The 23,949-nt window shown below is 40.2% G+C and overlaps 1 protein-coding gene and 2 non-coding genes across 3 annotated transcripts; all 3 read left to right on the top strand.

Moving 5' to 3' along the window:
* The first annotated feature begins 1,488 nt into the window (after positions 1–1,488).
* On the top strand, positions 1,489–19,422 carry EIF1AX (eukaryotic translation initiation factor 1A X-linked). The gene is made up of 7 exons (XM_030806403.1): positions 1,489–1,743; positions 5,466–5,549; positions 8,301–8,404; positions 10,151–10,201; positions 11,893–11,974; positions 13,568–13,659; positions 15,731–19,422. The coding sequence occupies exons 1-7, from the start codon at positions 1,728–1,730 to the stop codon at positions 15,734–15,736; spliced, it is 435 nt and encodes a 144-aa protein (XP_030662263.1). The 5' UTR covers positions 1,489–1,727; the 3' UTR covers positions 15,737–19,422.
* Positions 7,746–7,825, top strand: LOC115833453. Its single transcript, XR_004028884.1, has one exon. It is a non-coding gene; the product is annotated as a small nucleolar RNA U2-19 (small nucleolar RNA).
* Positions 8,007–8,076, top strand: LOC115833452. Its single transcript, XR_004028883.1, has one exon. It is a non-coding gene; the product is annotated as a small nucleolar RNA U2-30 (small nucleolar RNA).
* Positions 19,423–23,949: the final 4,527 nt, after the last annotated feature.

Genomic DNA, 23,949 nt, shown 5'->3' with positions numbered 1-23,949 from the left:
CTCATTGTTCTGGAGACTGAAAGTCTAAAATCAAGCGTCAACAGGGTTGGCCTCTCTCCTGGGCTTACAGATGGCTATCTTCTTATTCACGTGGTGTTCTCCATGTATGCCTGTGGCCTAATAATATCTTCTTGTAAGGACACCAGTCAGATAAGGGTCCACACTAATGACCTCATTTCAATTTAATCACGTCTTTGAAGAACTTATGTCCAAATACAGTCACATTGAGTTACTGGGGATTAGAACGTGAACAGAAGAATTTTGGGGGGGACACAATTCAACCCATTGACATTGAGCTTAAGTCTTTTCTCCCCTCCCTCCCTTCCTTTCTGTGTGTATTGAACACCTATTATGTGCCGGACATTCAGCTAAGTGGGGGTAATGGTAAGCAACAGACATGGTCTCTGCCCGGTAAGGTTTACAGTGAGGTAGGACAGACAGATTTAAAGAATAATAACAAGTGCCATGCAAATATTATGCTTTGGTAATGGATGCCAGGAAAGCCTTGCCCTTCCCATCAGGCTCCCAACCCGGCTGGGCGAGTGAAAGGACTGCGTTATGAGATAACCCGCTGGGCACGGTGGCTCACGCCTGTAATCCCAGCACTTTGGGAGGCCGAGGCAGGCGCGAGTTGAGGTCACGAGTTCGAGACCAGCCTGGACAACATGGTGAAACCCCGTCTCAACTAAAAGTACTAAAATTAGCTGGGCATGGTGGCACATGCCTGTAATCCCAGCTACTCGGGAGGCTGAGGCAGGAGAATCGCTTGAGCCCGGGAGGCGGAGATTGCAGTGAGCCGTGATCGCGCCACTGCACTCCAGCCTGGGCGATAGAGCGAGACTTCGTCTTAATAAAAAAATTAAAATATTGGCCAGGCGCGGTGGCTCACGCCTGTAATCCCAGCACTTTGGGAGGCCGAGACGGGTGGATCACGTGGTCAGGAGTTCAAGACCAGCCTATCCAAGATGCTGAAACCCCGTCTCTACTAAAAACACAAAAATTAGACGGGCGTGGGGGCACGCGCCTGTAATCCCAGCTACTCCGGAGGCTGAGGCAAGAGAATCGCTTGAACCCGGGCGGCAGAGGTTGCAGTGAGCCGAGATCACGCCACTGCACTCCAGCCTGGGCGACTCCAGACCAAAGCTCCGTCTCAAAAAATAAAATATATATATATATATATATTTTAAAAACTGAGCTAACCATGAGGTTAACGAGTCAGCCACTTGTCAAACCAAGAGACGCGCGTTTGCTACAAAGCAGCGGAGGTCTGGTCTTAATCAGCAGCAAGCGCCACCTCAAACCGCCCTTTTCTATGACGCAGAGGCTCTCCCCCTCCCTCCCTGACTCCGCCTTTTCCCTGCATGCGGCCCTGCCCCTCGCGTCCTCTCCGGCTTGCTGCGTACCCTCCCACAACGCGTCTCCCTCGGCTCTAACAATAGGAGTCAGTCGGCCACGCCTGCGCCATAAAACCTAGGGGCGGGCCCAGCCGGCGACGGGAGGCGGGGAAAAGCGACGCAAGCAGTCGCGACGCCATTTGCTGCCGCCGAGCGTGGACGCAGGCGGATCTCTGAAGAGCTCGGTCGCGATCCTCTCCCGCGCACGCTGCCTGGCCTCCAGCACCTACTTGGTCCCGCGCGCTCCCTCGTGTCGCCCCTCGGAGCAGCAGCCGCCGCGGTCTCCGCTACCCGGAAAGAAGTCAGAAACTCCGCGAGGTCGCCGCCACCGCCATGCCCAAGAATAAAGGTAATGCCGCCCGGACCCCCGGACCACGGCTCTGCTCGGCCGGGTCTCCCAGGTCCTGCCCGTAGACTGCAGGTCACCCAGGCCGTAGTGAACCTTTTTCCTTCCCCCACTGCCTGCCCGCGGCTGAGTGCCCCACACGCGACTCTGAGCTCGGGAGAGGAGCTGGGAAGTTAACTCCTCTTGCTCAGTTTGGCCACATTGGGGTGGAGCCGACGCCATTTTTGTAGGGCCTCCTGCGGGAGAATGTGGGCTTTTGCCCCTGATTCGCGCCAGACTGACCGCTGCTCGGTGGGGACGGTGGCGGGAACCTTCCCCGGGGCGGCCTAGGCTTAGTAGATAGGCCCATTTGGCCTTCCCGGGCATGAGGAGTTAATCCCTGGAAGCCATTCTGAACTTTAAAAGAGTGCTGTCTGCCTTCGTGAGCACCAGGTACTCCTGCATGGGTTTCTTTATGGACAGTTCAGTATTGTTGAGGCTACTCGCTGTCCCTTGTGAACAGTGGGTGAAACCTTGATGCATTTCTAAGGCTCACCTCTAGAGATTTACTCTCTCCATCCCTCTACAGGATATAGCTTATGTTTGTTTGCTGAAGACTTATTCCATATTTAGCCAAGTTTTCTACTTTTGCTTCAGATCATGCATATGTTGTGAGAATAAAGACCTAATTTAAGTTTCCTCCATTCTGAGGCTAAGCGTTCACAAATGATCAGACTTGAGGATAACTTTATTTGGGATTTCCAAAACGGAAGGCCTAATCTTAAAAAAAAAAAAAAAAAAAAAAAAAAAAAAAAACACTCCTAAAGAAATTACTTTTATGCATTTACAGTGGTCCTGTCATTTTTAATAGCTTTATAACTTGAAGAAAATTGTGCGAGTAAATATAGGGAAAATACTGTATTTTCCTACAGGAGAAGAGCATACTTCATAGTCCATAAGTAGTCTCCTTTGATTATTCATTCTAGAGTAAACCCTCTCCTGACACAGGCCTACTTCTGCTCTTTTCTACTTGACAGCTGGCTCCAGGGATTCTACCACATTTCCTCTTTGTAGCTGTCACTTATTACTTTATCCCTTAGGGTACTTGGTCGAGGTGTTCTATGCACAAGTTGGTGCAGTCCTCTCGGGACACTCCACCTTGCTGCCCTCGGAGATCAAACTTTTTGTAGCAAGGATTTTCACTGCTCATTATTTTGGAAAAGATGGAGTTATAAAAAAAAAATTTTTTAAGTCTTACAGTTTTCTTTTGTGTAATCCTTTATTCTCTCTGAGGTGGTAAGGGGGTCACTTCCATCTTATTCTCACCTTTATTTCTAGTAATAAGATTTCCAATTCTTCCACCAGGCTGTAAGCTCTAAAAGGCAGGAATAGTATCTGTCTTAATCTCATTGGATTGCTAGCACTTGACACTTAGTAGATGCTCAATAAATATTTGTTGGTTTAAGTCACCTACCTCCTGTGGACTCCACCCTTAGGTGAATAATAGGTTCTGCTTTGGTTCCAAGGGGATAGGACTTCTACACTAAATCACATCTAGTTCCCTAGCCTCATGTCTTAAGAAAGAGCCTTTCTGGGAATTTCTCCAAAACAACTCTGGTTTAAAGAATGTTGATGTCACTTCAATTGTTGTACACTCAGACCTAGTTTCATTCATTCAACAGAGAATTTAAAGAACATCCCATTACATGGCAATAAAATACAAAGGGGAATGATCAGGGTGTGGTTAATTCTGGTACGTAGACAAGTAATGAATCTTTTCTTAAATAACATTTGAGGCATACAAAAAATATAGCTAACATGATGGACCTGGGAACCCATTACTCTGAATTTAAGAATTACAACGCAGATTGAGGTAAAGCCCTAATCACCTTTTACTCTCTTTTTGGAGATAATCACCAGGCTGAGTTTAGTGTTTATCATTCCTGTACTGTCTGAAACCAATCAATTCTTAGTTATCTTACTTAGAGGAATGGTACTTTTCATGACCCCTGAATTTTACGAGATGAGATTTACTAACGTAGAAATAAAGTCGTTTATTGTTGTTTTTCTTCATTGGAAAATCCAGAAGCCCTGTGAATATAAGCTGTGGTTACACAAGTAAGGGTAAAATTTGCCACATACTATGTGTTAAGTGACTTTTGCTTTGGATTGATTCATGTCAACTTATTCTAGAAATTCTTAGAAACCCATCCTCAAATCAGGAAAAGGGGTATCATTTGGCCCACTCATAAGCATTTAGGGTATAGTGCTCCCACACTTTGAAGAAGTTACTGCCTATGATTTTTAAGTCACCACTCCGTTAGGAATGTATGGACTATTCTTGACAGATTCATTTGAAGAAGTAGTGAACTCAGGTACGTAACTCAATAAACAGAGCAGGTATGATCTTGCCCTAAAGGAGCTTGCGCTCTGTTTTGCAGATCTGGCATGATTAATGGCTTGATAACTTTTCTCTTTCTAGGAAGTTAGTTTCAGTGTTCCCTAAGAATGCCTCAGATACTGAATTCTAAGGACTCTGGGTGGGTCAGGAAATTGTAGAGGCCCCCCTAAAATGGCACAGAGCAATGTGAGACTGCCCCAGGAGACAGTAAGTGGACTTGATTCAAGAAGTTAGATGTCTGCCTTTGCAGTGATCAGGTGCACATTCATGATTCTATTTGGGTTATGAACTTTTTGCTGCCTCCAAGCTCTTCCCATGAGTCTCTTAGTGTCATTACCACTTACAGTCTTTTTCCTGCCTTTTGGAAATGGCTGCCAATGTGGTTTCCTTCCTGGAATGGGAGCAAAATGCTGTGGAGAGGTAAGCTAATGTGGGGGCTAGGGGCAAAAAAACATTGTGACTTTGGTCATCCCAGCTTACTGACTGTAATCAGTGAACTGATTTACTCACTGAAGCTAAGCGACTTACTTAACTTCTCTGAGCTTCAGGGAACTCATGGGTAAACTGGGAATAAATGAATGTTATGACCTCATGGGGTGATTGTGACAAGTAAATGGGCAGAATTATTGCATAGTGGTTAAGAGCATGGTCACTGGGGTCATATAATAGAAACAGGGATGTTGAGTAGGGACCAGCATATAAAAGAAAGTAAATTGGGTACTGAACAGATATTTTTTATTTTTTAAGAGACAGTGTCTCGCTATGTTGCCCAGGCTAGCCTGGAACCTCCTGGGCTTGCTCAAGTGATCCTCCCACCTGAGCCTCCTGAGTAGCTGAGACCCTAGGCGCACACCGCTGCACCCAGTGAGATTTCAATATTTATGATACTCTGCTACCAAAAGTTTGAAAAACACAGTTCTCTGTCCAGACACTGTCTTCACTTAATTTTGAAAGTATCAGATTCCTTGCATAGGTCCTGGCTTCAGAAGACACCCAAGATTTCCACTTAGAAGAATATGCATAGAATTGCATTTTTATTTCAAAAGGATGGATGCTAAAGTGAAATGTTTTTCTATATTTTTAATATAATATCTGCTATTTATGTGTATTTTATGTCAGAAAAATCCCCAAAGGAAATTCCAAGAAGGGTAGGGAGGTGATAATGTGTTAATGTTGGGATTGGAGATTGTAAATTTAATATGATTGAGTAGCTAAAATAGGTGAATTTTTTAATTTAAGTGATCTTTTAAAAAATGGTTTTATAAACCTTAATTTCATTTTATTTCATACTGTTTTACAGATAATTAATGTCATTTACCTCCTTTTCTTTTTTTTAAACCATCAGGTAAAGGAGGTAAAAATAGACGCAGAGGTAAGAATGAGAATGAATCTGAAAAAAGAGAACTGGTATTCAAAGAGGATGGTCAGGGTAAGTGTTTTCATAAATTACGCTTTTTAAAATAACATGCTTTCTTTTTTAGCCGGGGACTTTATTTTTTTGAGACAGGGTCTTGCCCGTTGCCCAGGGTGAAGTGCAGTGGCACGATTACAGCTCACTGCAGCCATGACCTCCTGGGCTGAAGCAGTCCTTCCACTTCAGCCTCCCGAGTATTTGGGACTACAAGCACACACCAGCACGTCTGGCTAATTTTAAAAAATTTTTTAGGCTGGGCACAGTGGCTCATGTCTGTAATCTCAGCACTTTGGGAGGCCAAGGCGGGCGGATCACGAGGTCAGGAGTTCGAGACCAATCTGACCAACATGATGAAACCCCGTCTCTCCTAAAATTACAAAAATTAGCTGGGCGTGGTGGCACGTGCCTGTAATCCCAACTACTCAGGAAGCTGAGGCAGGAGAATTGTTTGAACCTGGGAGGCGGAGGTTGCAGTGAGCTGAGATCGCACCACTGCACTCCAGCCTGGGTGACAGAGGGAGACTCCGTCTCAAAAAAAAAAAAAAAAAAAAAAAAAAATGTATAGAGATGAGGTCTTCATATGTTGCCCAGGCTGTTCTCGAACTCCTGGGCTCAGGTGATTCTCCCACCATGACCTCCCAAAGTACGGCGAACTAAGAATGTGTCGTATAGTTCAGAGGGAATTGAGCCTCAAAAGCTACGGTTGACAGTTCTATGATATAGTTGACAGTTCTATGATTGGCATTTTTGATAGTGAATAATGGTACACATAATATTTTGAGTAGACCATGGACATTTGAAGGATGAGCCTGAAGCCCTTATAGACCTCTCCATTCTCCCGTGCCATTAGCATATAACTTTATAAACTACAATAAAATGAAACTGAACAGTTAACTGATTTTATTAGGCTGAAGAATATTGTAAGTGCCAGACCAAGATACATAGCACTAGTGAAATAAATCCTAACTGGATCGTTTGCCCTTTCCTGTTACTTTTATTTCGAGTCATTTCAAACCTACAGAAAGTTGCAGTATTAGTGCAACAAACTCCCTTAAATCCTTCATCTGTACACACACATATAAAGAAATATATATGTACACATATATGTAGGATTTCTTTTTTCTTTTTTTTTTCTTTTTTTTTTTGAGATGGAGTCCCGCTCTGTCTCCCAGGCTGGAGTGCAGTGGCGTGATCTCGGCTCACTACAAGCTCCGCCTTTCGGGTTCATGCCATTCTCCTCCCTCAGCCTCCCAAGTAGCTGGGACTACAAGCGCCCGCCACCATGCCTGGCTCTTTTTTTTGTATTTTTAGTAGAGACGGGGTTTCACTGTGTTAGCCAGGATGGGTCTCGATCTCCTGACGTCATGATCCGCCCGTCTCAGCCTCCCAAAGTGCTGGGATTACAGGCGTGAGCCACCGCACCCGGCCCCATCTGTAGGATTTCTTGAGGACCATTTGAAATTTAGAGACGTCATGTTACTTTTCCCTTACTTGATCATGTATCTCCTAAGTGCAAGTATATTTTCTTATGTAACTAGAAAAGAATTATCACACTCAGGTAATTTGACATTGATATAATATCTAGTATATACTCCAAATTCATATTTCCTCAGGTATTCCAATAATTTCCAGTACTTTAGCTTTTAATAGAACTTTGGGTGGATTTATTATGCCATACATATAAACCAGTAAACATAAGATAACGTTTTCTGGCTAAAAGTCCTTTTGTTTCTTAGCCTTGGTCATCCTTGCCTCTAAAATAGCAGCTGACTTGACTTGGGCAGACACTGTTTTATTACTTTTTCCCTCACTTCGGAAGAAAGACTGCCTTTGAGTTGACCAACCATGTTGAGGTGGTAGGTGGGTGCTAGACTCACTGTAGGCTGAGTAATTGACTTCCACAAGTCAACCACACTGTTGAGCCTTTCAAAATGAAGTCTCGGTATATTTACAAATTAATGGACATCGTCTCTGGGGATTAGTCATATTCTAATTCAACAAAGACATTGTCTGAAGTTTGTTTTTGTTTGCTAAATGAACTAAAAATTATATGAGATTTGCATCTAAAGGTACTGAGGTAAAGGAGAGCCAGAAATGGGGTAGTCAATCTATGTATTCAGAATGAGTCGATAATTAAAACATGTCTAATAGCAGAGACAGTATGTTATAGAAATGGCATTCCGTTCTCTGAGATCTGCTTTTACTGAAGTGGATCAATGATGAAACTAGCCAAATCTGAGCATCAGAAGGCTTTCCAGTCTACCTGATGCATGATCTCTACAGTTCTGAGAAGCAAAACTATAAATGTAAAACAATAAGGGCATATGTCTGGTGTGTGTGTGGGGTGTGTGTGTGGGATGTATGTGTGTGTGTGCACCCACATGTGTTTATAAAGGTAACAGTTGTAGGAATGAATGAGATTGGGAGTGGGGGGGGGTGCGTATGTATGTCTATGAAAGCCTAATCATTTCTGGGCAATGATGTAAAGGTTTTACTACTGACCTTTGTAACTATGAAGGTTTCTACACTTGACCTGAGCTCAGAAAAAAAAAAAAAAGAAAGAAATGGCATCATAGAGTCTTGGTTCTAGCTCTGCCATTAACTAACTTGATGTTTATCACTCCCTTATGTTTGTTTTTATTTTTAATATATGTATTTATTCCCAACTGGTGCAACTTTATTCTCTTGACAGTTTTATGTGGACTTTAAGTTGCTGTTATCAAAAGTTGGGCAATATTCCATACCCTTTTCCTTTCTCCCCGCTAGAGTATGCTCAGGTAATCAAAATGTTGGGAAATGGACGGCTAGAAGCAATGTGTTTCGATGGTGTAAAGAGGTTATGTCACATCAGAGGAAAATTGAGAAAAAAGGTAGGTGTGATTAGTTTTACTTTAATATAAAATCGGTTAAGGGGGAAAATCCCTCTACAGTTTTTAACTGCCCATGGACTTCATTTTTGGAAATTCCCAAAAGACTTACCTAGGTAAACAGTGATTTACCTATAAGTAAAATAACAAGGTCTGTAATGGTAATTTTATACAGGTTCTAATGTTAAAGAAGCATTTTTATCACTTATATTGTATTCCTGCCCAAAAAGTCCAAATTGAGAGACATTCTGCAAAAACAAACGGCCCAGCTTTTTTTTTCGATACAGGGTCTCACTCCTATCACCCAGCCTGTAGTGTAGTGGCATGATCTGGGCTCACTGTAGCCTCACCCTCATTGGTTCAAGTGATCCTCCCACTTCAGCCTCCCGTGTAGCAGGGACTACAGGCCTGTGCCACCATGCCTGGCCAATTTCTGTATTTTTTGTAGAGATGGGATTTCTTCATGTTGCTTAGGCTGGTTTCGAACTCCTGAGCTCAAGCAATCAGCCCGCCTTGGCCTCCCAAAATGCTGGGATTATAGGCATGAGCCACTGTACCCAGCCAGATGGCCCAGCTCTTAATGAAATATTACTGTCATGAAAGTTTAAAAAAAAAAAAAAAAGCTAGGGTACTATTCTAGTTGCAAGGAGACTTCAAGAGACGTGACAGTTAAATGTAGTAGGTTGCCCTTGTTTGGATTCTGATTTAGGAATTGGACATATAGCTGTAAAATGTACATTAGGAAAATTTGAATATGAGATATTACATAAACATTGTATTAATGTTGCATCTCCTGAATGTCATCGTGAATGGACTGCCTTGGAAAGTAATGATTAATTCACCGTCACGGTAGTTGAATTCAAGCAGATTTATTAATCAGGTTGACTAAAAGTCCCAACTCTGATTTTGTATTTATTTTTTTAAATTTGGTATGTTAATCCTTCTGTTCCCATTCCCAAATTAAAATCTTTTTTTCTTTTTCTTTCTTCTTTTTTTTTTTTTTTTTTTTTTTTTTGAGACAGAGTCTCACTCTGTCATCCAGGCTGGAGTGCAGTGGCACAATCTTGGCTCAGTGCAACCTCTGCCTCCCAGGTTCAAGTGTTTCTCTGGCTTCAGCCTCCTGAGTAGCTGGGATTATAGGCATGCGCCACCACGCCTGGCTAATTTTTGTATTTTTAGTAAAGACAAGGTTTTACCATTTTGGCCAGGCTGGTCTGGAACTCCTGACTTCAAGTGATCGCCTCCCAAAGTGCTGGGATTATAGGCGTGAGCCACAGCGCCAGCCCAAACTAAAATCTCTTAATTTCTTTTTTTTTTTTTCTTTTAAAGAAGTTTATTTATTTATTTTTTTGAGACAGAGTCTCACTCTGTTACCCAGGCTGGAGTGCAGTGGCATAGTCTCGGCTCACTGCAACCTCCATCTCCCGGGTTCAAGCGATTCTTCAGCCTCCTGAGCAGCTGGGATTACAAGTGCATGCCACCACGCCCGGCTAATTTTTGCATTTTTTAGTAGAGACAGGTTTTTGCCATGTTAGCCAGGATGGTCTCAAACTCCTGACCTCAGGTGATCCGCCCACCTTGGCCTCCCAGAGTGCTGGGATTACAGGTATGAGCCACTGCTCCCGGCCTAAAATTTCTTAATTTCTAAACTAATTGATTGTTACTCTGGAAGTTTCTTGATTCTTCCTCTGGAATTTTCTTGATTCTTCGTTATTTTAAATATGATGGGCAGTGACTTTTCTTTTGTAGGTTTGGATAAATACCTCGGACATTATATTGGTTGGTCTCCGAGACTACCAGGTAAAAATTACATGTAAATTTTTCGTATTTTACTGGCTTAAATTTGATGAGCCATTTCTTAAGAGCCAGTTGTGTTTCAGGCATTGTGCTAGGTATCCCAGGGATTATGTTTAAATCAAAATCTGGGAGCCATTATTCTAGGGGATACAGCTGAATGAGTTAAGTGCCCATCCCACAAAAGGCTCATAGCCTGGTAGTGGAGAGAGTTAAGCACACAAGTAATTACAATACACATCACGACATAGGTATGTGCTATAAATCTATAGGAGCACTTGGGAAAGAAAGAAAGAAAGTGGTGGTTGCCTTTCATGATCATAACCTTTGACTCTGTAGACTCATTGTGGGTCTGTGAGATCCATTTGACACGCACCTATTGGAAATCATCCCTGTGTGATACTATCTATTTGTGTAGCCTTGATCATACTTTGATTAAAAAAAAATCCAGAATAAATAATTTAAATCTTCACTTTAAACCATTGTTTCTCAACTGTGGGCAGTTTTGCCGTCCAAGGGACATTGGCAGTGTCTGGAGACTTTTCTGGTTGTCACAACTGGGGGATGGGTGCAGTGCTGCTAGCATGTAGTAGATAGAGGCTGGGGTGGGCACAGGACAGCATCCCATAACAGAGAATGGTCCACCTCACAATAATCCATAGCGCTGAGGTGAGAAAGCTTGCTTTAAATTCATACCATTTTAATGTCCATTTTTTTCTTATGATCTAACAATAACCCCAGAAATAGGAAGAATAAGTAATTTCCTGTTCGATAGATAAGGACACCAAGGGTCCGAAATGAGTAACATTTTGACTGTAAAGTGACAGCCAGGACCAACTTCCGATTTGAAATTTTTCGTGATCCTTCCATGCCCCTCCTACTTACAGGGTGGTCTGTGGCTCAGTAGCATCTTCTGGAAGCTTGTTAGAAATACAAGTTCTTTGACTCTTCAGTCAGAACGTGCATTTTAATAAGATCTCCATAGGTTTCTATACACCTTACATTTTAAGAAGTACTGGTCTGAATCACACTGTCCTTGAAGTTGAAGCAATCTTCTCCCTTAACTGAGTTAAATTCTTTTCAAATAGGGAAGTAGAAACATTCTAAGGCAGTATTTCTCAGTGGGACTTTTGCGTCACAAATACCTAAAGAACTTCTCACAATACTAATTCTTGGGCTTCTCTTCACATCTGCTAATCTATCTTCAGAAGATATAAAAGCTCCACAGGAGATTGTGATTGATACCTAGGCGAAGAAACACAGATAATACAGAAAGGTATAATTTCCTTAGGTCATTATACCAGTCTCAATTCAGTCTCAGTTTTGGAATTGCAGTGTTTGATCAACCTGCAAATTATTGTCCCAGGGAACTTCTGTACTTCAAAAGACTTCTGATCAAAGGGTAATATTAAATAATCTAAAATATGGGGTATGCACAGTTCTGCTCTTACTAAAGTGAGATCTTTAAATATATTTCCCAAGCTTGTTAATCATTCAGGCATGTACATAATAAGCTTCCTCTTGGGTTAAACCCAAGGCTCTTTTTCAGAGGGTATGAGAAAGCTTTAAAATTTAAAAAGAGAAAGATTTATAGTAAAATGGTGAGATTTGATTGTTTATTCAATATGAGAATTTATGAAATAACTGATAATATTTCGTCATGATCAGTTTTTTAAAGTTATTTGTCTCTATTTAAGGATAACAAAGCTGACGTAATTTTAAAATACAATGCAGATGAAGCTAGAAGTCTGAAGGCATACGGCGAGCTTCCAGAGCATGGTAATGTCTGAGTTACTATATTAACTTGTCATATGGTATTTAGGTTATCTGTTGCTGTTTAGGTGAAGGAACTGTGGATTTTGCTTATTTACTTTAGTGCTTACGTTTTTAGTTTTAAGTATGCCTGCCTATGCTTCATAATACTAGATACTATAAGAAAGAAATTACTGGAATTCTGTTCCTAATAAATATGGTGAGGAGTTACATTCTATAAGCTTTGGACTTTCCACATAATGCTAACTAAAGGAATAATTTTGTTATAGAATCTATTAAAATTCCTTCCTTGAGAGACTGTCGGTGCTCATATGGGTTAAACATGAAGTGCAAGTCAGCTGGGCATGGTGGCACACGCCTGTAGTCTCAGCTACTTGGGTGGCCAAGACGGGAGGATTGCATGAGTCCAAGAGTTCAAGGATGCAGTGACCTATGATCTTGCCACTATACTCGAGCCTGAGTGACAAAGTGAGACCTTGTCTCAAAAAAAATTAAAAAAAAAAAAAAGAATAAAACCATGAAGCAAGGGCAAGTAATTAGGTACCATTACTGATTTTGTTTGTTTGTTTTGAAATGGAGTCTCACTCTTTTTCCCAGGCTGGAGTGCAGTGGTGTAGTCTTGGCTCACTGCAACCTCTGCCTCCCGGGTTCAAACGATTCTCAGCCTCCAAAGCAGCTGAGATTACAGGCATGCACCACCATGCCCGGCTAATTTTGTGTTTTTAGTAGAGACGGGGTTTCACCATGTTGGTCAGGCTAGTCTCAAACTCCTGACCTCAGATGATCCACCCACCTCGGCCTACCAAAGTGCTGGGATTTCAGGCGTGAACCACCATGCCCAGCCTCATTACTGATTTTTATTAAAAAGTTATATTTCCATTTTATCGTTGTATAATAGTATCCCATAGGATTTTTTAAAAGCAACATTTCTTGGTTTTCACCCTTCCAAATACAAAAGTAATGAATTCTTAATGCAGAAAATCTCAAAATAAGTCCCTTATAACCTCATCAAAGGGGAAATATACTTGACATACTATTTTGTAGGCCTGCATTTTCACTTGGCAGTTACTATTTTTGGCTCTGTTGTATCTTATTAAGAAAAAAACATAATTTTATTATATTTTACTTAAGCATGAAAGTCCTGCCGAAATTACTTTGCATTTCTGATCTAAGAAATGTTAATGTATATAGGAATAGGACTAGCGCTTCCTGGTTCATTTTCATTGCTTAGGGATAATCATGATTTGACCAGATCTTTCTGATTGATGAGTCTCTCTGATGATTAGTGAACCAGCTATTCTTAAGCAAATATGTTGTTACCATGTGCTCAAACGTATTGAGAAGTATACCTGGAAGTTATAATAGCTTCAGAATTAGTGTAATTAGAGCCTTCCTTACTAAAAATACCTTTGCAAACAAAAGAAAATGGTAACACAAAGACTCCCATCTTGACATAGCAGTGACACCGCAGGGAATTTTGTTTCATAAAATATTCTTTATAGTAATTGTCTTATATAAAAGTTAGGAATGCTTTTCTTATGATGAAACTTTGATTAAATTACAGTGCTGACTTATGAGTATTTCTTACTCTGTCCTTAGCTAAAATCAATGAAACTGATACATTTGGTCCTGGAGATGATGATGAAATTCAGTTTGATGACATTGGAGATGATGATGAAGATATTGATGATGTAAGTAGATGTACCTTGTGTTTTCCAATTTTTGTTATTATCCATGGAGAAACCAACTTTCCCCTAACATCCATTAATTTTAAGAACATGGGACACTTAAATGAGGGTGTATTTTGAGAATTGCCTGAATTAAATAGTATTATTTAGAAGACACCTAGTCAAACTGTTTATATTTTGAGAATTCTTTTTTTTTTTTTTTTTTTTTTTTTTTGAGATAGAGTTTCGTTCTGTCACCCAGGCTGGAGTGCAGTGGTGCAATCTCAGCTCACTGCAGTCTCTGCCTCCTGGGTTCAAGTGATTCTCCTGCCTTAGCCTCCCGAATAGCTGGGACTACAGGCGCATGCCACCACGCCTGGCTAATTTTTATATTTTTAGTAGAGACGAGGTTTCACCACATTGGCCAGGCTGGTCTCGAACTCCTGACCTCAGGTGATCTGCCCTCCTCGGCCTCCCAAAGTGCTGGGGTTACAGGCGTGAGCCACCATGCCCGGCCCTATTTTGAGGATTCTTATAACCCTCTTCAGTTTCTCTTCCTGAAAAGCTCAGTGTTTGCAATGGCAATATTAACGCCAGCCACTCTAATCATAACTTGTTTAATTAAGAGTCTCTAAAGAGATGGCCATTAAGAAATTTAGTGGACAGTTGAAAGATAGATCTTATCAAAGGAACATGCCTTTTTAATTGAAATATTAGTGTGTGGAAAGAATCTTGTTTGAACGAGCTTGGTATGAAGCACTGGAATTACAACATATACTGAAATAAAGTAGTAATGCCCGTAAGTGTAAATGCTTTACTGCACTTCTGCTGTTACTGTAATTGAATGAAATTCAAACTTAATCTTTTGGCAGTATAAATTTATTTAGCATTTGGGGTGTTACTCTTAAATCTGTTTTGGGCTCTTCTTTTCAAACCTCTTATAACTAAAATGTAGTTCAGAAACCACCTGTGTATTTCAACCCAAAAACAATAATGTCAGAAGTGGTGGTATGCATCCATAGTCCCAGCTACTCAGGAGGCTGACGGGGGAGGATCACCTGAGCCCAGGAGTTCAAGACCAGCCTGGGTAATATAGCCAGACTTTGTCTCTAAATAAATAACATAATAACGTTAAATTTGATGCAAAGATGGAATTTCGGAATACCTAGAGCAGTTGTTCCAAGAATACTCACACTAATGAGTTAAATTACTAATATTATAGACATTTTAACACATACACAAAAATAGGAAGTGAGAAATAAACATTGTTCTGTTATTTTCTTAATTTTGGAGACCCTGAACCAAGAGGAGTCTTGTGACTAAACTGTTACTAATATTTTGACAATAGAATTAACAATTCTATTATTTGGTAAGAACTTGCAGCTGACATGTGGATTAAGTGCCAACCCAAATATTTTGACATCTGAACAGGGGTAGAAGGCCTCTTTAAAAAAAAAAAAAAATTAAGGAACCTAACCAGAGAACATGCATGGATATGAAGCCGCATATACCAAGATAATGGGTTGAGAATCTAGGCATGGTCAAGATTTTCTCAGTAAAAATTTCTGGATCTGGGCCAGCGCCTCCTCAGAACTGGACCCAGCTGGCTGGCTGGAAAAGGGATGGTAAAGACAGTGATTATTAAAGGAATTCTCTTGAACATTTGGTAAAAGTTGGCTCTGTCACCTGAGAACCCTACTCTTTGAGACATTTCTCCAGGTGGTTTATAGATGTTTTAACTATAACCAGATTGACTCAGGAGAATTAGGTCAGTATCACACTGGTCCTGTTCTTGAAGGGATCATATCATGCTTCCCGTGTCTGCTTCCATCCACAAGACACAAAAATCTCAAATTACAAGCATTAAAGGGAGGAGACAGTAAAGTTTATTAAGAATATTTTGCATAACATGTAACATTACAAAGGAGATCATAACGATTTACTTATAGCAGGCCAGAATTATAGGAATTTCTTCTTCAAACTGGATTTGTTTCTCAGATAGCCTAAGGCTGTGAAAGTCTCCCTTATATATGGAGTGGACTGTTGGAATATAAGAATTATTTTTCCTTTCATCTGATGTTCTTTTCCCTTCCAGATCTAAATTGAACTCAACATTTTACATTCCATCTTTTCTGAAGATTGTCCTACAATTTGGATTTTGACCATGACAAAGAAGATTAAAATTTCATTAGCATGAATGCAATTTGTTAAAGCAGACTGATTTGTTTCTGAGATATTTTTGTTTTTTTTAAAACTGATAATAGTGCTGAATTATCTTAAGTGAGATGTTAAGCCCACTTTGTTCTTTTAATGTAATGGAGCTTATGGGTAGAAGACCATGTCTACTAATTACAAAAAAAAGAAAAAATGCATTGCTGCTTTTCCTACCACTTCCAATAAGAAAATGGGTGTTTTGAAGAAATAATTTGCCTTGTCCTCACAGAATCTGATTAAGCCCTGGCCTCTTGATTGTATAGAGTCATTGTGTATATTCCAATTACCTAGATATTCCCTTGAGATTTTGATACAATTTGTATCATATGTTCTTTTCATAGTTGTATTTTGCCACCGTAAACATAAAAAAAAGCATTTCCAAAATGCAATTTTCAGAACCTGGGTTTTAATAGCAGTATTGAATTTGTAAGCTTAGTAGTTGCAGAAATTGAACACTAGGTGGCACTCAGTTATCTTAACAGTGGAAGTACTGATATAATTGTTGACTTTTCTTTTACAATGTGTAAGAAATACCCCAAACATGAAAAGATTGTTTTGATCATATGCATGTATGTAGAATATTTTTGCAGAGCAGAAAGATTATGTTAGAAGTGTGATTTTTATTTTCAGAAGTCATATACATGTAAGCTACAATTTTGAGTGCTTTATAAACACTTAAGATATATATAAATTTTAATTTCATAGCAACTTGTAAAAAAAAAAAATGCTTGTTGAAAAGCCTTTTTCAACATATCCCTAAGCTAAGGGAAGAGGAAGGAATAGCAGCTCAATGAAAAGATGGTCTCCAATTTCTGAATGAAAAAGCTACAGCTGAGAAATAAAATAAAATGTCATGCTGCAGAATATGTTATGCCCTTATTTTGTGTTAAGGATATATTTTATTATGTGAATGGTTTTGGTTTTGTTTTTTGTTTTTGTTTTTTGCTTGTATTGGGAATTAGCTTTACTGGTAACTTCCTTATTTAGTTTTTAGTGGTCAACTCTAATAAAATGAAGCTAGGGCTGAGCTAGTTAGCCCTCACTAGTCAAACTGAAATTGTATGCAACATTAAAAGAAGAGATCCATCATGTAGCTTGTGACACTTTTATTTTATTAGTCACCGGGGAACTTTTCAGTGATGAAAATACACAGGGTAATAAACCTTCACATGGCTTCAAAAGGAAAACAAGCAAATCTTCTCTAATCTACTCTTACTATGATTTCCTAAGTGTACACCAAACTCTGGATTTAAAAATCTGAGGTACTATAGAACATTAAGTTGAAGAACAGAAATTAAGAGTACATATTCATGGTTTATATTTCTTATTCTATGGAGTTCCTGAACACATCTAGGTGGAATGCATCTGAGACTAAGGGCTGGTTTTTAATCCTCATAAGAAACCAGTCTTGAAGAATTAACAATTCTCTTCCTCGGTATTCTAAACCTTCTAAGATATTTAGGCTTCTGTACATAAAAGTGTTTTTGCTAAATTTACAGTATATATAGATCCTTTCATATTATTTTACTAAGAATGTTTGAACTTGGCATATTTGATATAGTTCCTGATAGGAATAGCACAGCTCAAACATTAGTTTTTCTCCTTACCTCCTCTAACACATGTGGTTTGTCTGGAGAGTTTCTAAAAATTCAGCTATAACCCCAGTTCATGTATTTGCTGGTGATTGTTCTTGCTGAGGTAGTAACAGCCCAATCTTGGGCTGTTACATCCTAGGAAATCTCGAATCATAGTGATTAAAATAGTTGGGGTAAAGTTGTAGCTTATATGCAATACTACTTGGAGGAATTCTTTTACTAATTTGTATTTAATGTGGAAATTGTAGTTTCATTGATTTAATCATAGATAATGGAAATGGTCTTCAAGAAGTTTTATTTTTCATCTTTTTGCTTATACACTCTGATTCCTATAATACAGTGCTATAAGCTATGCACAGAAAGAAAATAAAATGTTTGAAATCCAAGAATAATGGTTCTTACTGCTAAGAGGGAGTAATAGTTATTACTAATGATTTTGATGGGGTTGCATTTTTGTTGCAATGTTTATTCCACTTGCAGTTAGAATATGAATATGTTTTATCACTAATGCAGCTAAATAACCAAACATTTGTGTAAAAAAAAAAAAAAGCCAAGATTTCATTGTTTGTTGAATATTTCTTAAGCATCTAGCCCCTAAAGAGACCGCTTCTTACCGAGCCTGTAAACTATGCATGATGGAAATGCTTGTATTTTATTTAGGAATGGCTGTTGGTTTACTCACCACGTCTGTGGAATCATGGCTATAAATGTTTGCTTACAAACTCTTTGTGACTTGTAATTTAACTTAATCTCATCTAATGTAAATATTAGATTATGATGTTCAGTAACATCTTTCATAGGTATAAACTGCTGTCATTGATTTCAGAGTAGCTCTGAGTAATCAAATAGGTAAAAGCATGTTTTGAGTAAAATAGCTAGATTTATACTTGTATACAGACTTAACAACAACCGGTATTGACTGGATTTACAGTTAAAGTGTCAGAATGAAATCGAGGTTTTTTTTGATGTTACCTGACTGTCATAAAGATGAAAATGATTTGTATTGGTATGAAATGCTTATCTTTATTCTACTTAGTAAGGGTAAGTTTTATTTATACTCTTTGGACTCCCATGAACTTTTGCACACTGCTTTGTGTTTTTGATTTACCCTAAACTACCATCCTTTTTATCTTTGCTTTTTTTCTTCCTATTCAGAAAAGAGCAAAATGTGAAAAGACACTAGACTCTCAGGTATAGAATGAACTGAGCAATTTGGAGAATGTATTGGACTTTGTCCTCTCTTATTCCACCCTCCTAGCCCTGCAAGTTGCTAGGTACTTGTGAGGCAATGTACTGGAGAGGGTAGAGCCATGGATCCTGGGGTCAAAGGGCCTTTGCCCCCACCCTTACTTGGCCCTCTACCTGCAGGTGACCACTGGCACATTCTCCTGCTTGTCTCAGCTTCAGGTTCTTCACCTCTAAGATGGGGATGATGAAAACAGTACCTGTCATGCAGAACTGTTGGGAGGATTGATAATTTAGATGTTTATACATGTAATGTACTTACAGCAGTGTCTGCTCTTTTCACTTGATAACCAGTACTATGTAAGATAGAAGATGCATGTCTTCTATACTCTGTATTTCCCATTTCTTTTGCGTGCAGTCTTTGATTCGTACAATAGAAGGAACGCGTAGAATGTATATTTGTACATTCATGTCAATACAGTATTTAAAATTGCTACCAACCTCATTTAATTCGGCATAAGACTAACAGATGAAGTCTCTCGTTTGCTTGAAGATATTTTACAAAATACCAACTGTTCTATATTTCTTTAGAAAAAGATTATAGTTATTAATATTGATACCTCTGATAATATTTTATTCTTAAATCTTCAGTGATTCCTTTTACTATAGATTCATGACAGCTAATTAGTACTAACTGATTTAGAGGTTTCCTTTCCCATCATATGGAATGATGTAAAGAAATCAGATACAAACTACTGCAATTAGAAAATAAAATATGAACAACTTTCAACAATGTATACAATTGATTCTTTTCAAACTGTTTATAACATTTTAAACTATTCATATGATTCTTTTCCAAAAATCTGTTTTTAAAAATTAATTGTGATATATAAGGAAAAGGTATACCTTGTTTTTATTTTTGTCTGGTTTTGGTTGTTTGATCTGAATGAATCCATTTAGCCATACTCCAGATACAGGGTTGCATTTTCTCAGCAAGTGAATTTGTCACAAATCTGTGCTGAAGAAGGCATTTTCTAATGGTAAGTCAGTTCAGCAGAGTGACTTCAGATTGCAAAGTCACGTTCAACAGACCTTACTTTATACGATGCAGAGACCTATAGGTGAAGTAAATACTTAACACTTCTGGCCAACTTGCCCACTTTTAAAAGCCCAGTCTGTACTGCCATTCCAATCCATTGTTTTGTTCAGTTCACAACTTGATGTTGGTAGATCAGAAAGTAGGGACAAAATCTGAGTCAAGTCCCATTGCTGATTTCTGTGCTGTCAGATACAAAATTAGTTGGACTTGGCAGATTTGATAACGTTTAATACATATTTACAATTTTAAACCTGTCTTAGGAATCTAACAATGGAATTTTTTGTTTTTTCTTGAGACAGAGTCTCACTCTGTCGTCCAGGCTGGAGTGCAGTGGTGCAGTCTCAGCTCACCGCAGCCTCCGCCTACCAGGTTCAAGCAATCCTCCTGCCTCAGCCTCTCGAGTAACTGGGATTACAGGCGCGCACCACCACGTGCAGCTGATTTTTGTATTTTTAGTAGAGATGGGGTTTCACCATGTTGGCCAGGCTGGTCACGAATTCCTGACCTCAAGTGGTCCGCCCACCTCAGCCTTCCAAAGTGCTGGGATTGCAGGCGTGAGCTACTGTGCTTGGTTGGGAATTTTCTTAGGTTATCTACCAAAGGCAAACATAGAAATAAACTTGCAATTAAAAAAAGGTTTTTGGGGCCAGGTGCAGTGGCTCACACCTGTAATCCCATCACTTTGGGAGGCCAAGGCGGGCGTATCACCTGAGGTCGGGAGTTTGAGACCAGCCTGACAAACATGGAGAAACCCTGTCTCTACTAAAAATACAAAATTAGCTAGGCATGGTGGTGCATGCCTGTAATCCCAGCTACTTGGGAGGCTGAGGCAGAATCGCTTGAACCTGGGAGGCGGAGGTTGCGGTGAGCTGAGATCGTGCCATTGCATTCCAGCCTGGGCAACAAGAGCGAAACTCTGTCTCAAAAAAAAAAAAACTATATGGGCCAGGCACAGTGGCTCACACCTGTAATCCCAGCACTTTGGGAGGCCAAGGTGGGCGGATCACCTGAGGTCAGGAGTTCACGACCAGCCTGGCCAACATAGTGAAACTCCGTCTACTAAAAATACAAAAATTAGCTGAGTGTGGTGGCGGGCACCTGTAATTCCAGCTACTTGGGAGACTGAGGCAGGAGATCACTTGAACCTGGGAGGTGGAGGTTGCAGTGAGTTGACATCGTGCCACTGCACTCCAGCCTGGGCAACAGAGTGAGACTCTGTCTCAAAAAAAAAAAAAAAATTGGACAGGTGCGGTGGCACACGCCTGTAATCCCAGCACTTTGGGAGGCCAAGGCAGGTGGCAGGTGGATCACCTGAGGTCAGGAGTTCAAGACCAGCCTGACTAACATGGTGAAACCCCGTTGCTACTAAATACAAAAAAATTAGCCAGGCATGGTGGCACATGCCTGTAATCTGAGCTGTTTGGGAGGCTGAGATGGGAGAAGAGCTTGTACTTGGGAGGCGGAGGTTGCAATGAGCCAAGATTGCACCATTGCACTCCAGCCTGGGCAACAAGAGCGAAACTCCGTCTTAAAAAAACAAACAAAAAAAAAAGCTCTAGTATGGGTGAATAGTACCTTAAAATCTACTATGCCACTTAGTTGTTAGTCTAGTGCAGGTCTCAAATTATCTGGTCTCAAGCCCTTTATATCAAGGGGCAACAAACTACAGTACATAGGTCAAATACGGCCCACTACCTATTTCTGTTAATAAGGTTTTATTGGAATATAGCCGCACTCATTTGTGTGTGTTGTCTATGGCTATTTTTGCACTACAATGGCAGAACTGAGTTGTTCTAACAGATCAGATGGCATGCAAAGACCCAAGGTATTTATTATCTGGTCCTTTGTAGAAAGGGGTTTGCCAACTCCTACTTTCTACTTAAAAATGAAGAATCTCAGAGCTCTTTTATCTGGCTAATGTTGGTAGATAAAATTTCTAAAACTAATTTTTACTTGAAAGCACAAATGTAGCACTGGCAATAAATACTGTCAATTTTCCTTGAAATGGCAACATTGCTTGTGAGTTGTCTGTCAATATTGACTGTATTAATAGATATTTTAAAAATGTTAATTCAAGAATAAACCCAATGCATTAGCATAAATTTTTTTTTTTTTTTTGAGACGAAGTCTCGCTCTTTCACTAGGCTGGAGTGCAGTGGTACGATCTCAGCTCACTGCAGTCTCTGCCTCCCGGGTTCAAGTGATTCTCCTGCCTCAGCCTCCCAAGTAGCTGGGACTACTGGTGCACGCCACCACGCCCAGCTAATTTTTGTATTTTTAGTAGAGACGGGGCTTCACCATATTGGCCAGGATGGTCTCGATCTCTTGAACTCATGATCCGCCCACCTCAGCCTCCCAAAGTGCTGGGATTACAGACATGAGCCACTGTGCCTGGCCTAGCATAAACAATGAGGAGTAACAGAAACAAAAATTTGAGATGGCATTGTTGCACATTTTTGCAAATCTTGACCAGCTTAATAGAAGACAGTCTCATATCTGCTTTTGTATTCAATGTGTCCTAGTAAGTTTTGGTTAAAGCATATGAAGAAAATCTGGCCTCAGAGGTATGTAGTTGGAAAAGGAAGATTTTAATAGTCTTTTCAGATACTTGTATTTTCTTTGATACTACACACAATCTTGACAAGAGGTGATTTCTTAAGTTGCACTGTGGAATCTACCACCAAATCAACAAACGTTTCATACTGTTACATTATAATTCATTGGTCTATTTTGAACTATGAATGGACTTTGTAACTTCACACACCTGGAAAACTTGGAAAAAACTGACAGAGGTATGATCTTCCGTATGTTGACCCTTTTCATTCTACAGTATTAAGATGCCACATTCATTAATATCACTATCTCTTCAGAAAAGTTCTTACTTTAGTGAAGTTGTCAAGCTAATGGTAGCAGATACTAGTTTTGTAAAACTTTTTTCACGCTTGAAAGCCCAAATTTTATCACCACCAACAAATATGGTCACTTGTTTCCCTTGACGTGACAGACTAATTTTATTCATTTTTGCAAAAATGTTGAACACAAACCCAAGTTTGAATTACCAGCTTATCAGCTTTTCTTTCAAGTAAAAATGATATTTCGTGAAAGTGTCCAGTTGTTTGGAATACAAATTATCACAAATGCTGTTCCTTGAGACAATTGCTGTAGATTGGTATGCAGAAGAGCTTTGTGTAGTATTCCCCAGTTTGTCAAATGAAATATTAAAAAGATGTGTACTCAAAGGTTAGGATGTACCAGTGTATGAGATTAATCTCTTTAGGTTAATAAATTTTTATTGCGTTGTCAGAGACATTAACTTTTTTTTTTGAGATGGAGTCTCTGTTGCCCAGGCTGGAGTGCAATGGTGCAATCTCAGCTCACTAACCTCTGACTCCCGGGTTCGAGCGATTCTCATGTCTCAGCTTCCCAAGTAGCTGGGATTACAGGCATGCGCCACCACACCTGGCCAATTCTTGTATTTTTAGTAGGGTTTCGCCATGTTAGCCAGGCCAGTCTGGAACTCCTGACCTCAAGTGATCTACTCGCCTCCACCTCCCAAAGTGTTGGGATTACAGATGTAAGCTACTGCACTTAGCCATTTATTTATTTACTTACGAGACAGGATCTTGCTCTGTTGCCCAGGGTGAGTGCAGTGACACCATATCACAGCTCACTACGGCATCAACCTCCCTGGCTCAAGTGATCCTCCTACCTCAGCCTCCCAAGTAGTGGGGACTACAGGTGCACCACCAAGCCCGAATGTTTTGTTTTTATTTTTTAGAGATGGAGGTCTCACAATTTTGTCCAGGCTGGTCTCTAACACCTGGATGCAAGTGCTCCTCCCACCTTGGCCTCCCAAAGTGCTGATATTACAGGTGTAAGACACTATGCCCAGCCAAAAACCTCTTTTGAGACAGAGTTTTGCTCTTGTTGCCCAGGCTGGAGTGCAATGGCGCGATCTTGGCTCACCACAACCTCGGCCTCCCGGGTTCAAGCAATTCTCCTGCCTCAGCCTCCCGAGTAGCTGTGATTACAGGCATGCACCAGCACACCCGGCTAATTTTGTATTTTTAGTAGAGACGGGGTTTCCCCATGTTGGTCAGGCTGGTCTCAACTCCCGACCACAGGTGATCTGGCCGCCTCGGCCTCTCAAAGTGCTGGGACTACAGGGGTGAGCCACTGCGCCTGGCCATACTATAGATTTTTATAGGAAGTTAGTGTAGT

The sequence above is a fragment of the Nomascus leucogenys genome, chromosome X (assembly GCF_006542625.1).
Source record: "Nomascus leucogenys isolate Asia chromosome X, Asia_NLE_v1, whole genome shotgun sequence".
NCBI lineage: Eukaryota > Metazoa > Chordata > Mammalia > Primates > Hylobatidae > Nomascus > Nomascus leucogenys.
This window is presented reverse-complemented; position numbering and strand designations above follow the sequence as displayed.